Here is a 16,242-nt window from a genome sequence, read left to right on the forward strand (position 1 = left end):
AGGGAAAGAAGCCATTGGAGAGTTTTATGCAGAAAAACAATAGGATTACTCTGGCTTCTAGAACGCAGAAGGACGGTAGGCAAGGATGGAAGACCAGTTAAGAATGTATTGCAATAATTGATTGCAAGTGATTTGGTCCATGATATAGTAGTGAAGGTCCTATTTTATTTATTTTAGAAGTAGAGTCAGGATCTTCTGGTGAATCAGATATGGAATGTAAGAGAAATCATAACGACTCCTAGGTTTTTCAGCTTCAGTAAATTAAAAGAACAGAATTGTTATTTACTAAAATAGTAAGATAGAAGAGCTAGATGAGGAAATTGGAGAGTTCAGTATAGGACATGTTAAGTTTAAGATGCCAGTTAAACATACAAATGGTAATGTCTAATAGGCAGTTGGATATGAGTTTGATATTCACAGGGCTTCCCTGGTGGCTCAGAGCTTAAAGCGTCTGCCTCCAATGCAGGAGACCTGGCTTCAATCCCTGGGTCGGGAAGATCCCCTGGAGAAAGAAATGGCAACCCACTCCAGTATTCTTGCCTGGAGAATCCCATGGATGGAGGAGCCTGGTAGGCTACAGTCCATGGGGTCGCAAAGAGTCGGACACAACTGAGCGACTTCATTTTCACTTTCACTTTCATTGATATTCATAGAGGCAGTACGGAGGAAAGACAAAAAAATCAGTAGAAATGAACTTTAAAACCGCAAGACTAAGGAGATTCTACTAGAGTGAACGTAGATAGCAAAAAAAAAAAAAAAAAAAAAGGGTTCAAGTAGAGAGTCATAGATTTAAAAACATAGTACTAACAAAAACTATTACTAATAAGTTAGGGTCTCTCTCTTAGCCTCAGAAGATGCATCTCAATTATTCAAAGCTGAGTATGATACTTGCTAGAGTAAACCAGTGATTCCAATCTGATCAGCATAAGGTTAATCAGTCAGCATCTGGAAGGAGGTGGAGGTAGTAGAAAGGTCTCCTTGCTTTTATTATTTTAAAAAATTTTATTGGAATATAGTTACTGTACAATGTTGTATTAGTTTCTGCTGTTCAGCAAAGTGAATCAGCTATTTTGTTGTTGTTGTTCAGTCACCAAATCGTGTCCAACTCTTTGCAACCAGTGGATTGCCGCACGCCCGTCTTCCCTGTTCCCCACCATCTCTCAGAGTTGGAGAGCTATACATGTATGTATACATATATGTATATGTATACCCCTTTTTTGGATTTCCTTCCCATTTAGGTTACTACAGAGCACTGAGTAGAGTTTCCTGTGCTACACAGTAGGTTCTCATTATTTATCTACTTTATACATAGGATCAATAGTGTATGCATGTCAATCCCAATCTCCCAACTCATCCATCCCCTCTTCTCCCCCTTGGTATCCATGTTTGTTCTCTGTATCTGTGTCTCTACTTCTGCTTTGTAACTAAGATCATCCATACCAATTTTTTCAGTGGTTTCCTTGTTTTAAAGAGAAGAAACTTTTTTCCACTTTACAATCATGCCTGCATAACACTGGGAACTATGACAACCATTATGCAATCATGAGGTGCACTAAGCCAAATGCTGTGGATGGCAGAGGGCAAAAATGAAAAAAATAAATATATATATATGGATACCTCATATATTATTGAGCTGCTCAATCAACCAGCCCAAGAGTAACTCTGCATCTAAATTTTTTAGTTATTATTTAGTAAAGGTTTTCATTACTTACAGGCAATTGTATATGGTTACCATAATCTCATTTAATTTTCATAACAATCCTTAGAGCACAAAGAACAAAATGAGACTCGAAAAAGATTAAACATGGCCAGGTTAAATAACTTAACACATAGGTAACTAATGATGAATTGAAGCTTATCTAATTCCAAAATCTTTTTCAAGTGATTTAGAGTAGATTTTAAACAGTGGACATAACTGAAAGACAAACGGCAATGGGAGTTGGGAATTCCTGGACTGCCAAATAAGACCAGGAAGTAACAGAGACTGAAAAAAAAGGGAAGTGTCAAAAGACAAGAAGAATGGAAAGAGTATGTTAGTAAAGAGTCTAAAATCATAAGTCTTTTTAAGAGAATACTGGAATGGAAGGCTTTTATTGTTTGAGTGGTCTGGATGAAGATTAGATGTAGACTGTACTCATAGACTGTAGCTCTGAGTAGGAGGAAATTGCATTTTGAGTGGTCAAGGATTGAGTTAATATTTACTAGCATCTACTATGTGACACATTATTTTCTGTACTTGGGATACAGTGATGACTAGACCCTGTGGAGCTCACATTATGGTATGAAACACTGACAACAAATAAACAACTAGAACTTTGGTGTGTACAGAGTTTTGGGCCCTAGAGTCAGAGGCACTCAGGGCTATCTGATTTTTTATGAAGTTCCCTGGCTTGCAACTGAGGCCTTTACTCAGAATTACAAACAGAACATTTTACTCAGGGTTACAAACAGAAAAACTTCTACCTCTGTTTCATTGACTATCTAAAGCCTTTGACTGTGTGGATCATAAGAAACTGTGGAAAGCTCTTAAAGAGATAGGAATACCAGACCATTTTACCTGTCTCCTCAGAAACCCGTATGTGGGTCAAGAAGCAACAGTTAGAACCCTGTATGGAACACCTGTCTGGTTCAGGACTGAGAAAGGCATATGACAGGGCTGTCTGCTGTCACCCTGTTAATTTAACCTATATGCTGAGCACATTAAGAGAAATGCTGGGCTGGATGAGTTTCAAGCGGGAATCAAGACAGGTGGGGAAAAAAAGAACCTGACGTGGATGATTCATGAAATCAGAAGACAACTGCTTCTTGACAGGAAAGCTATGACAAACCTAGACAGTGTGTTGAAAAGCAGAGACATCACTCTGCCGACAAAGGTCCATATAGTAAGGCTATGGTCTTCTCAGTGGTCACATATGGTTGTGAGAGCTGGACCATAAATAAAGGAGGCAGAGCACCAAAGAATTGATACCTTCGAACTGTGGCACTGGAGAAGATTCCTGAGAGTCCTTTGGACAGCATGATCAAACAGGTCAATCTTAACGGAAATTAACCCTGAATACTTATTGGAAAGACTGATGTTGAAGCTGAAGCTCCAGTATTTTGGTCACCTGATGCAAGAGCCAACTCATTGGATAAGTCCCTCATGATGGCAAAGACTGAGGGCAGAAGAAGAGAGTGTCAGAGGGTGAAATGGCTGGATGGCATCACCGATGTAAGGAACATGAACTTCGGCAAATTTCAGGAGATGGGAGGGGCAGGGAGGCCTAGAGTGCTGCAATCCATGGGATCGCAGAGTTGGACACGACTGCGCAACTGAACAACAACAAACAAAACACAAGAATTAAATGACAACCAGGATGACAAAGACTAGCAATTATGTAATTACTTAAAATAATTTTACATCCACTAGGAAATCAATACTTAAATAATGAATGATCTTATCTTCTCCCATTCTGACTCTGCAATACACTGCTTAATAAACTACAGTCTATTCTTTTTCATTCCTTTGAAGTTTTTTTTCTTTCTTTTTTTCTTTTGGCTGCATCTCACTCCTATGGGATTTTAGTTCCCTGACCACAGATCTAACTCAGGCCCCCAGCAGTGAAGGCACCAAGTTCTAACCACTGCACAACCAGGGAATTCTCTTTTTCAGACTGATGTAAATAACTACCTACAAACAAATATAGAGTCCTTCCAAAGTGATTCACAGTTTCATTCAACATTCACTCACTAGAATAAGCTCCCTGAGGGTAAGGATATTGTCTATTTAGTTCACTACTGTATCTCTGACACCTAGAACAATGCCCAGCGTTTTCACTAAACTGAATAAATGAATAGATTAATAAGTAGCCACTAGATGCCAGATGTTATATTCATCTCAAAAGTAAATAAGACATTTCCTACCCTTAAAGAGTATACCATTTAAAGGTTCTAACTAAAATAAAATTTCTTGATCTTTACTTATATCAGAGTACAGTTTAAAAAGCAAGTTGTTAAGACTCAAAGTAATATCTATCCTGGATAAAAGGAATTCACTGTAGACTTCATATGTTTTTAAATTTAGAAATAAACTACCCATTCTATCTTGAAAAGTTAGTATTTCTATCATTAGGTACTATATTATATAATGTTATAAAGAATATTATGGTTAAGTCACAGGAAAATAGTAATTTCAGATACTTTTGAAATTTGTATTCCTTATTTTCCTTCTCCAGTCCTTTAAAATACATTTTTTAAAAAATGAAGTGAGAATATCAGTTAATATGAGGCAACATAAAAGAACAAACAGAATCAGAAGGCAAATTCCAAAGAGATCACTGCTATAAATAGAGATGTGGAAATGTCAGGACAGAGAAGCAAAGTTCCACTAAAAACAACAACATAATTGTATGCCAAATGAGTTTTATATCTCACACCCACACATCTTCAGTTAAGGACTTCACTGGCAAAGATTCTCCATCTTCTAATTATCTTAAAAAGTAAATGTGAGTAAAGGCAGATGTCCTAATTTTAAAAACCAAGATGTTTTTGGTTCTGCACAGATTCTTCTTTCCATTGTACCTAAAAAGCAGAAAACTTCTATCTGAAACTTAACCCAATCACTGCTGCTTCAAATGAGAAGTTATTTCATGAAATAAGAAACACTGGACTAGGAATCTAGTCTTGCAATTAATTCTGTCACTTTGTACACAGCACTCAAGTAGTCTGAGTCACAATTTCCTCCACAATAAAATGAAAGAAATGGCCTAGATGATCCTCAACATCTTTCTAAGTTCTTAGAAAAAGTTTAAGTGAAGATGCTGCTCAGCACTATTTAGCCTCAAGGGGCCCCAACATTCAGAATCATATTCAACAATTTGTTTTTAGCTCTAGCTTGGCAGGAAAATGATAAAAATAACTATTACACATAAAACTCAATTCAATAAGTATTTAGGCTTCTACCAGCAGAAAAGTGTAAGCCAGATGGGGCAAGCCAAAAAATAAGAGGCAGTCCTTGACCACAGCCCTCTCTTACACAGAGGGGAAACTAGATAGGATAAGATCTCTGAATTTAGAACATTTACTACAGTCATACTCCAGTGTTCTTGCCTGGAGAATCCCAGGGACAGGGGAGCCTGGTGGCCTGCCATCTATGGGGTCGCACAGAGTTGGACACAACTGAAGTGACTCAGCAACAGCAGCAGCAGCAGCAGCTGGGAAACAAATTTTAACTCAGCCTCCTCATGTAAATACTTATTAAATACTTTTTTGTATAAAAGTCAGTTTTCAACCTATGATAAACTTAAGAATCTAAGATGCTTTTTTTTTTGGCCATGCCCCGTGGCTTGTGGGATCTTAGTTCCCTAATCAGGTATTGAACAGGCCTCTGGCAGTGACAATATCAAGTCCTAACCACTGGACTGCCAGAGAATTTCCTTAAGATGCTTACTTTGTAAAATGTGTGTTTCCCAAAAATATAATTCACTAGGTCCAGGTGAGGCTCAGGTATCCACATTTTTCAAAAAGCTGATAGGGTTTAGAAACAGAAAATGTTTCTAGAGCTTGAATTCTTAAGATTATATGCCTGTAACGACCACAGGGCAAATTGCAAGGCATTAGGAATAAGCAAAAGTCTGATGGAGCCCGTAGACTTTATATTTCAGTGGTTCTCTAGTGTGGGCTGCACTTTAAAAATCAACATTTTTACAGTTTTTACAGATACAGATATAGACCAGTTAAATCAGAGTCTCTGGGAGTGGTAGTTGGGGCTCAGGCCTAACATTTAAAAAAAAATCTCCGGTAATCAATTGCAGACAACCAATGAATTAAAGACAAGATCATTGGAATTGGTCCTGAAGAGTCTTACAGTCTAGTTAGTGATGTGTACTACAAATACATAACCCTCTTGAACAATATATTTGAAAAATAACACAGCATCATCAAATATACAGGTATATACATATACACACACACACACACCATAAAGCACTATGTTCTTTAGTAAGGTATATTACTAATCCACCAATGCAATCAACAATACAGAAAAACAAACTTCTATAACATACAACACATTGGTTCTTTAAATTCTGTAAGTAATCTAAATATTTTTATTACCTTACATTAAGAGTTGCCTTTCCATGAAGAATTTTAGCCTATATCTTGATAAAAACTAACACAAATATTTAAAAATCCAAGTAAGAAATAACTTGTGACTCATACCCTAGAAATTATAGAGAGATACGTTTCATTACTTGACTTTTTAGTAGATTCTTCTTTTTTTTCCAAGTCAGGCTGCCTAAGCCCTAACATTTATTAACATGTGATCTTGGGCAAGTTAGTTAACTCATCTACACCCCAGTAAAATGGAGATATTAATAGCACCTACCTCATAAAGCCATTGTATGGATAAATGAATTAAACATATGTAAAGCACTTAGAGGTGCCTTCCCAGGTAGCTCAGCAGTGAAAAATCTGCCTGCAATGCAGGAGACACAGCAGACGTGGGTTTGATCCCTAGATTGGGAAGGTCCCCTGGAGGAGGGCACGGCAACCCACTCCAGTATTCTTGCCTGGAGAATCCCATGGAATGAGGAGCCTGGTGGACTACTGTCCACAGGGTCACAAACAGTGGGGCATGACTGAAGTGACTGACCATGCACCCATGCAAAGCACTTAGAAGAGTACCCAGTATACAGCACTTTAGAGTGTGTTCTGCAGTAAAGATACAGGAAAAGACATAGCCCTTACTATCATAAACCTTACAATATAGTGAAATTCTAAGTAAACAATAAATGATATTACCATGACATGGTATATGAGAACAAATAGGAATCCTTAAATTTTAAGAGTTTTATACAGGTTTTTTGGAAAAATGGAAAATTTTCAACAGACAACAGGAAATAAGAGGTGAGGAAGTGTTCCTGACAAAGAGAAAGATATGGGTAAAGGCCCAGGGGCTCTGCAGTTAAGAATAGGTGGGAATGACAGGGATGGTAAAAGGCTGGATTTATGGCAAATTAATGGTCATTAGCAAAATCCTAGAGGATCTGTCAATCCGCTAACAGCCTTTCAATCAAGACACTATTAAATCTGACATACAAATCAGAGAAGAAATTTCTAATAACTGAGGGTGAGATGATACTTCTGAAAGAGAAAACAAAAATCACTGTGTAAAAACATATGACTTTAAAAAAAAATTTTTTTTACTTTTCAAAAACAGATTAAACTGTTCTCTCTTTTTAGTATGCTGGTAAAAGGAAGAAGTTATGTGACTTACCAAAGGGCACATGGGTTGGACTTGAGTCTAGATAGATCCTCTGGGACCAAGTCCAGAGTTCTTTTCACTACATGAAGCTGCCTCCAATTTCAGACACTAGTCAAAATGTGGTTCTCCTCAAAGTTCCCAAGTTACCTTTGTGTTAACAACCTTGTCCTTTAAAATAAAAGTATTTCCTGCTTCCATTCACACAGTCTGAAACAGTATCCTACAAACTCAATCAGAAAGGATACACAAGTCATTAAAACGAATATTCAAACACCCTGAAACAACATTAACCATCAGATACCTTAAAATAACACTGTGGACCACTTACTTCAGTTTGAATTGGCCACTTTCTTCCTCATATCTAACCTGGATCTGTTGTGACTGTGCACTGAGAAAGTACAGGCCTGGTTCAAATGACACAGAGAGTACAGGATGAAGTTATCAGATCCTTTTGGCTAAGAGCTGTTCGGATATAGGTGATGGATAATAAAAGTGAGGCGAGAAGTCTAAAATTTTGCCACTCAAACACCTATCCAAAAAGCCATAAAAGGACTGTTTTTCTTCAGGAGCTATAAAAATCTGTTAATATTTCACACAGATTTAACAAATTCAATAGTGGAAAGACTTTCATAAGCTTAAAAACACTGAATGTTTCATTCTAAGCACAAAATATGAAATATTAATTTCTATGTTAAGACAGTGACTATAAAATATAATTCAGCTGAACAATTAGCCAATCGCTTAAAGCACAATAAACAAGTTTTAGATTATTAGCTCTTATACACCCATTTTAAAGATGATTTACATTAGGCAAAGGGAAATGAACTTAGTAAAGAAAAGTCTTATTTCATCAATTATAGTGAAATTATCTAGAGTTACAAGCAAAGTACAAATGAGTCCAAAGACTGAATAGATCAAGAACTAATTCACATATAACCAAATCAAAAGTCATTAGTTATAGTTTTCCACAAGTTAGTTGTATTTCAGGATCCTGGCTTTTACAAAAACTAAGATTTGAACACAGATGTTTAATCCAAAAAGTGTATAGAAGTTGCATACCATGGATCATCCTTTCCTAATTATGAAATGTGCTGATGTGTGTTCAGTGGCTTAAGGTCACCCAGGTAGTTAGTGATGAATTTAAGATTTAAACTCATATGCATGCTAAATCACTTCAGTAGTATCTGACTCTTTGCAACCTCATGGACTCCATGCTGCCAGGCTCCTCTGTCCATGGGATTTTCCAGGCAAGTACACTGGAGTGGGCTGACATTTCCTACTCCAGGGGATCTTCCCGACTAAGGAACAGAACCCATGTCTCCTGTGTCCTCTGCACTGGCAGGCGGATTCTTTAACCACTGTGCCACCTGGGAAGCCCCAATTATGAAATACCAGAAGACAAATTCTACATTTAATAATGCCAATTTCCATTTGATAGTATTTCCTGGTTTCTGAAGAGCTCACAGAGATATCTCATTTGAGGATACCAACACAGATTATGATCCTTATGTAGATGAGAAATCTAAGATACAGAGGCTAAGTTCACTTGACCAAGATCACAGAGTCAACTAAAATGTGGAAGTGGATTTTTTTCAATATTCATTCATTCAACAAATATGTAAGCCTACATGTTAGGGACTAGTCAATGGTAGAGACAGACAAGGTCTTTACTACCCAGGAGTTAACATTCTAATAGAAGAGAAACAATATACAAGTTAACACCTACAACATCATACAATTTTCAATCAATTCTATAAAGAGAACATGGTAATTGGAGAGCGACTGCAAAATGGAACAACCAGAGGTCAGAGATGGTCTAAGATGACATCTAAGCTGAGACCCAAATGACAAGGACAATTCATCCATGTGAAGGTCCCTAACAACATCTGAATCATCTGAAAGGAAAATGCAAATACAAAACCCTAGAGGCAGGAATGATCTTGGGCAGCCAGGTGGCTCAAGTGTTTCCTGACAGTAGCCTGATTATATGGAGCCCATAGGTGATTCCAGGGGATAGGATTTAAACATAGGTGAGACTATCTGACTGATGTTTTAAATAAAGCTTTTAAGCTCCTATATGAAGAAACAATTATAATACAATCAGGTAGAGGCAACTTTGAGCTTCAAAAGTATTGTTAATGGTCTGTTTCTTGGAGACCCTTCTTGGAAAGAGGATGTACGGGTGCTTGTTACTTTTGAGAACTTATGTATATAACTACACAAGCTGGAATCAAGATTGCCGGGAGAAGTATCAATCACCTCAGATATGCAGATGACACCACCCTTATGGCAGAAAGTGAAGAGGAACTAAGAAGCCTCTTGATGAAAGTGAAAGAGAGCGAAAAAGTTGGCCTAAAGCTCAACATTCAGAAAACAAAGATCATGGCATCCGGTCCCATCACTTCATGGCAAATAGACGGGTAAACAGTAGAAACAGGGTCAGACTTTATTTTTTGGGGGCTCCAGAATCACTGCAGATAGTGACTGCAGCCATGAAATTAAGACGCTTACTCCTTGGAAGAAAAGTTATGACCAACCTAGATAGCATATTCAAAAGCAGAGACATTACTTTGCCGACTAAGGTCCATCTAGTCAAGGCTATGGTTTTTCCTGTGATCATGTATGGATGTGAGAGTTGGACTGTGAAGAAGGCTGAGCGCTGAAGAATTGATGCTTTTGAACTGTGGTGTTGGAGAAGACTCTTGAGAGTCCCTTGGACTGCAAGGAGATCCAACGAGTCCATTCTGAAGGAGATCAGCCCTGGGATTTCTTTGGAAGGAATGATGCTAAAGCTGAAACTCCAGTACTTTGGCTACCTCATGAGAAGAGTTGACTCATTGGAAAAAACTCTGATGCTGGGAGGGATTAGGGGCAGGAGGAGAAGGGGACGACCGAGGATGAGATGGCTGGATGGCATCACGGACTCGATGGACATGAGTCTGAGTGAAATTCCGGGAAATGGTGATGAACACGGAGGCCTGGCGTGCTGCGATTCATGGGGTCGCAAAGAGTCGGACGCAACTGAGCGACTGAACTGAACTGAACTGATATACTTTGCTATACAAAATCTCATAATTTTTAAAAGTAAATTGAAGAGATGTAAGGGTACAAGCAGAAAATCTAGAATGCTACTCTAACAGCCAGGACTGACTCAGGAGCAGTGGAGGTGAAAAGTAGTGGCATGTAGAATATACCTCTGAAGGATGGCAAATACATCTTCTTGATGGAAAATCAGGGACAGCTATTAAGGCTGACCAGTGGTCAGGAAATGGCAACCCACTGCAGTGTTCTTGCCTGGAGAATCCCAGGGACAGGGGAGCCTGGGGGGCTGCTGTCTATGGGGTTGCAAAGAGTCGGACAGGACTGAAGCGACTTAGCAGCAGCAGTGGTCCTTACTGTGGAGTGATTTTGCCTCCCAGGGGACAGCTACAGTATCTACAGACATTTTTGGTTATCATAATTGGTATGGGGGGGTATGTGCTTCTGGCGTCCATGGGTAGAGGCCAAGGATTCTGCTAAACATGCTACAGTGCACAGTAGTGCTACAAAGCAAAACATCTAGTTATAAAGTGTCAATAGTGCTGAGGCTGAGAAATCCTGGTCTTGACTGATTTCAAATGGTTCCCATTCTAGAATATCCATACTTCTGGAAGACTTTACAAAAAAAAAAAAAAACAAAACTAGAAATGGAGGCCTTTACTTATTTAACATTTCAGTTCTGTTCAGTCACTCAGTCGTATCTGACTCTGTGACCCCATGGACTACAGCACGCCAGGCCTCCCTGTCCATCAACTCCCGGAGTTCACTCAATACTCATATCCATTGAGTCCATAATGCTATCCAACCATCTCATACTCTGTCATCCCCTTCTCCTCCTGCCCTCAATCTTTCCTAGCATCAGGGTCTTTTCAAATGAGTCAGCTCTTTGCATCAGGTGGCCGAAGTACTGGAGCATCAGCTTTAACATCAGTCCTTCCAATGAACCTCAGAACTGATCTCCTTTAGGATGGACTGGTTGGATCTCTTTGCACTCCAAGGGACTCTCAAGAGTCTTCTCCAATACCACAGTTCAAAAGCATCAATTCTTCAGTGCTCAGCTTTCTTTATAGTCCAACTCTCACATTCATACATGACTACTGGAAAAACCATAGCCTTGACTAGACAGACCTTTGTTGGCAAAGTAATGTCTCTGCTTTTTAATATGCTGTCTAGGTTGGTCATAGCTTTTCTTCCAAGCAGAAAGCGCCTTTTAATTTCATGACTGCAGTCACCACCTGCAGTGATTTTTGGAGCAAAAAATAAAAGTCTGACACTGTTTCCACTGTTTCCCCATCTATTTCCCATGAAGTGATGGGACCAGATGCCATGATTTTAGTTTTCTGTTGAACTTTAAGCCAATTTTTGCACTCTCCTCTTTCACTTTCATCAAGAGACTCTTTACTTCTTCGTCCTTTTCTGCCATAAGGGTGGTGGTGTCATCTCCATATCTGAGGTTATTGATATTTCTCCCAGCAATCTTAACTCCAGCTTGTGTTTCATCCAGCCCAGCATTTCTCAAGATGTACTCTGCATAAAAATTAAATAAGCAGGTGACAATATACAGCTTTGACGTACTCCTTTTCCTATTTGGAACCAGTCTGTTGTTCCATGTCCAGTTCTAACTGTTGCTTCCTGACCTGCATACAGGTTTCTCAAGAGGCAGGTCAGGTGGTCTGGTATTCCCATCTCTTTCAGAATTTTCCACAGTTTGTTGTGATCCACACAGTCAAAAGCTTTGGCACAGTCAATAAAGCAGAAATAGATGTTTTAATATTTACAGCTAACTAAAATTGTAGTATACATAAAATCTATCTCTTTGGAGGTAACTGTGACTATGTCAATAAGGACTTACTGGTGTATGTCTAATTAATAAACTATTAAAAATCAATTACTGACTAATAAATGCCATTGACTGGGCAGACTTTCTCAAAGAACCACTGAAGAAAGTCTATTTAGCAATACCACCCAACACTGCTTTTAGATTTTCTTTTTACCGGTAAGCTTAAATCTATAGCCCAACACACTCACTGCTTTTCCAAATACAAATTTCCCCTATATCAAAATAGATGGCCATGCTGCACACTGAAAAAGATAATCAGAGCTGTAAGATGGTAGGAAAAGCTAGTAGTAAGAGAATGATGGGCCACGTGTATCCGCGTGCATGTAACTGTTTCCAGGCAAGAGTACTGGAGTGGGTTGCCATTGCTTTCTCCGTAAAGGTCCGTATAGTCAAAGTTATGGTTTTTCCAGCAGCCATGTACGAATGTGAGAGCCGGACAATAAAAAAGAACTGATGCCTTCAGAACTGTGGTGCTGGAGAAGACTCCAGAGTCCCTTGGACAGTAAGGAGATCAAATCAGTCAATGCTAAAGGATATAATCCTGAATATTCATTGGAAGGACTGATGCTGAAGCTCCAATACTTTGGCCACCTGCTGCGAAGAGCTGACTCATTGGAAAAGACCCTGATGCTGGGAAAGATTGCAGGCAGAAGGGGATGACAGAGGATGAAATGGTTGGATGGCATCACCAACTCAATGGACACGAGTTTGAGCAATCTCCTGAAGATAGTGACCCACAGGGAAGCCTGGCGTGCTGCAGGCCATGGGGTCACAAAGAGTCAGACACGACTGAGAGACTAAACAAAAACTCTTTGAGAACTGATTCACTAAACACAAAATACCAAAGTTGGTAAAGTTCATTTTACCTCATTCTTTGTTACCTAAGCGGAAAAAATAGGGGCAGGGAGAGAAATACAATCATTGTAATAGACTCCTAAAGCATTGTAATGTGTCTGAAACTATTACTAATGAGTCCAAACTACTACAAACTATTGCAGTAAATTACATGTGACGATATGCTCCAAAAGGAAATTACCTGGTAACTGAAGATAACAGAAAATACGTAACAATACAACCTAGCTCCCAGATGACAATAAATTACATTTGAGTTCTCACAGGTTTGGGACATTATTTCTAAGAAGCCAAGAAGCCACAAAGAATTTGTCAAGAAATGGATGCTGTTCAACTATAAGGACCTCAATAAAACTGGCCATGGTTACATACGATATTAGGTTACCAAGTCCGGCGAAAACTACATTTTAGGAACAATCACATTTCTAAAAATTAAAGAAATGAGCAATCATATCGTCACAGCCTCATCCAAAATATTTACACAAAACCTCTGTAAAATCAACTCTAGAACTAAGGCCTCCAGCCTGAATTCATCCCCGCTTGTGATAAAACTCCAAACTGACAATCCAGAAGTAAAATACAGGGACACTTTACTACCCTGAAAATCAGGCCGCGTTGCCGCTAGGCCGGGCGGACGTTTTCGGCAGCATCACCTCGCGGCGGCCGGGGCGCGCTCTCTCCCAGGCGCACTCCCGGCCGCAGCGCTCTTGAGACACTGTTGCGCCGCCGTTGCGCCTGTCGACGTCACCTGCTTCCCCAAGGATACAACAGAATGACCCTCGGTGGAAAATCCACCCACTCTACTCCCTGAGGCGGCGGCCAATAAGACACTACTCCTTTCCTCCCAGCTTTCAAAAATTAAAGCGAACCGCAGTCGCCCCGCGAGTCTCTACCCACCACCAAAGTGGGAAAATCGTACCACCTTAGCTCAAGGATGCACAAAGAGGCGGTGCCAAAGTAAACCCCATTCTCGCGAAATATAAAGACAATTCTCGCGATGTCTCCTCGCCTTTTTCTAGCCTCACCCCTCAAGCCCGCGCGTTGCCTCAAAACTTCGCGAGATTTTCTTCTCTCAGTCTCCGCCCCTTTACGGCACGATGGTCGCACAAGAATGCGATACAGGCTTGACGGCCGCCATTTTCTTTCTTTCTTAGCAGTTGGCTGAGAGGTCACTGGGAAGAATCGGTAGCGGCCACTGTAGTGTAGGCATGGCAGACTATTCAACAGTGCCTCCACCCTCCTCTGGCTCAGCCGGTGGCGGAGGCGGCGGCGGTGGTGGTGGAGGAGTTAACGATGCTTTCAAAGATGCACTGCAGAGAGCCCGGCAGGTAAGTCTGGACCGCGCGGCGGGATCCCGACAGCTCACGGTAATTGGCCGCTGGCTGAGTAGGCCGCTACTTCTTCGCGCGTTAGGAAGAGGAAAGAAGTGCCCTTCCGGCCTCTGAGATGTGAGAAGAGTCACGTTTCTCCACGTTGGTAATACTGATTAGAAGCTGGAATTCGGGTTTTGTGTTCATAGTGTATGTGCCACTTTGAACCCCAACGCATGCTCTGCGAAGATGGCTTTAGGTTGTTCTCCCGCTTCTGCGGTACTCGCGCTTTTTTCTCCAAAGAGTGAGCATTTCCTTTTCTTCTGAGTGAACATCCACTTCCACGGGATAAAGCGCGCGTAGTTTTACACAATAGTATGGAAGCTTCTAGTAATGAGTTTGGGAAAGGACTAGGGTCCGTCTGTAGGAGCCATCGTAAGGGAAGGGACCTGTCATTAAAGCAGTCTTTAGAGCTTCCAGCCCATTCGAACTCTCCCGCAGTTAATCTTTCGGTATCATTCACTTTCACACATTGAAGGAAGAGAATTAAGGGAGCAGCAATATCCCGGGCTGGAATCCTTCCTCAGGGCGGGATTTACGCGTATTCTCTGGCTCCTTCCCTCTTCTCAAAATGGCTTCAGGTCCTTCATACCCGAAGTTTCAGTTTGAATCTGCCTCTCAGTTCAGAGTCGTAAACTGACCAAGGACTCTTTGTATTACGTAGGTGCGCACATTAGCCCTGAAGGCACTTCTTTCCCAAACGGCAGCTGTTGAAGTAGTAACGTTGTGCTCTAGGAATTAATTTGAACTTTACCTTCATGTAATTTTCAAATGTATGATGTCGGTATGAACTTGTGTCTAAAGCAAAAGAAAGAATCTTTGTGACACGATGCTTATTAGATGCTAGACATTTTTGGAATACAGTGTTAAGTTAATGGTAATCAGAAATCAATTTTGTGGTATGTTTTGATAACATTAGGAGTTAACTTCGTTAACTTACTTTTTAACCCCTAGTTGGATTAAAGGATCATTTGACTCAGAATCCATAAAATCTGTAGTGATGTAGCATATCGGTCATATTTTAATAAAGTGAACATATTGTAAGTAAAAATGTACCTGTACTTGTTTATAATCAGAAATTTTCCAGGTAGTCAACAGGGGGTACCATTAACACTAATTATTCGATTTGTTTACCTAGTTTTTATTTACTATTTCTGAACGTGTTTAAAATCGTGACTGAAGTTAATATAATGACAGCAACCCTGTTAGAGGGGTTTTTAGAGAAGACTCAACTGGAATTAATTTATTCAAGCAGCATATTGAGTTAGTTTGTTCCATACACTATACTTCGACTGGAGAATTTTTTGAATGTGTTAATTGGATTTTTTGCTTTCTAGGAAGCCATGATATAGTCAAAGAACCAAATGCAAAAGAGTAGTAGTATCTAATGCTTTCAAAACGTAGACAAGATTTAGGCACTGTTAATTCGTCCATTTGTTCTGTAAACATTTATAGAGTTCTGCTGTGAATCAGGTACTGTACACATCACAAGGGAGTGGGGTACCCTACTGCCAAAGGACTGATATTTTAAGCAAGGCATTAAAGAATGAGAGTTTGACCAGTGGATAAAGAAGCAGCATGCGCTAAGGTATGGGGGTTTGGGGGAATAGAGTGAAGTCGTTGAAGGATAGGGTTGGGTGGGGAAGGAGGGTGGAATATGACGTGAGAAAAAGTGAAGGTGGATACCAAGTTAGAATGCTTTTTTAATATAGAAATTGTCCTCAAACTATGAATTTCTTGTCCTGCAATAGAGTTTACAAGTGTCTTTTCTGTGATTTGATTATTTCTACAGAACTGATCTTAAATCTGATATTCTCAAGTTTAGCATTTGAGTTGAATTGCCCCTTCTCGTGGTATTTGAGAATGCTTCCATATATATTGGTTGTAGCTGCTTGTCT

General features: G+C 39.8%; 1 protein-coding gene across 13 annotated transcripts in view; it reads left to right on the forward strand.

Annotated features, from left to right (window-relative positions):
* The first annotated feature begins 14,140 nt into the window (after positions 1-14,140).
* The window catches only part of FUBP1 (far upstream element binding protein 1), a 31,703-nt gene continuing 29,601 nt past the window's right edge, over positions 14,141-16,242 (forward strand). For all 13 annotated transcript variants that reach the window (XR_008199114.1, XR_008199115.1, XM_052636965.1 and 10 more), the window contains exon 1: positions 14,141-14,302. Coding sequence is in view for 11 of the 13 variants with exons in the window: in XM_052636965.1 (XP_052492925.1) it covers positions 14,183-14,302 (120 nt within the window). In the remaining 2 variants the exon portion in view is untranslated. The remainder of the gene's footprint in view (positions 14,303-16,242) is intronic.

This window comes from Budorcas taxicolor, chromosome 3 (assembly GCF_023091745.1).
Source record: "Budorcas taxicolor isolate Tak-1 chromosome 3, Takin1.1, whole genome shotgun sequence".
NCBI lineage: Eukaryota > Metazoa > Chordata > Mammalia > Artiodactyla > Bovidae > Budorcas > Budorcas taxicolor.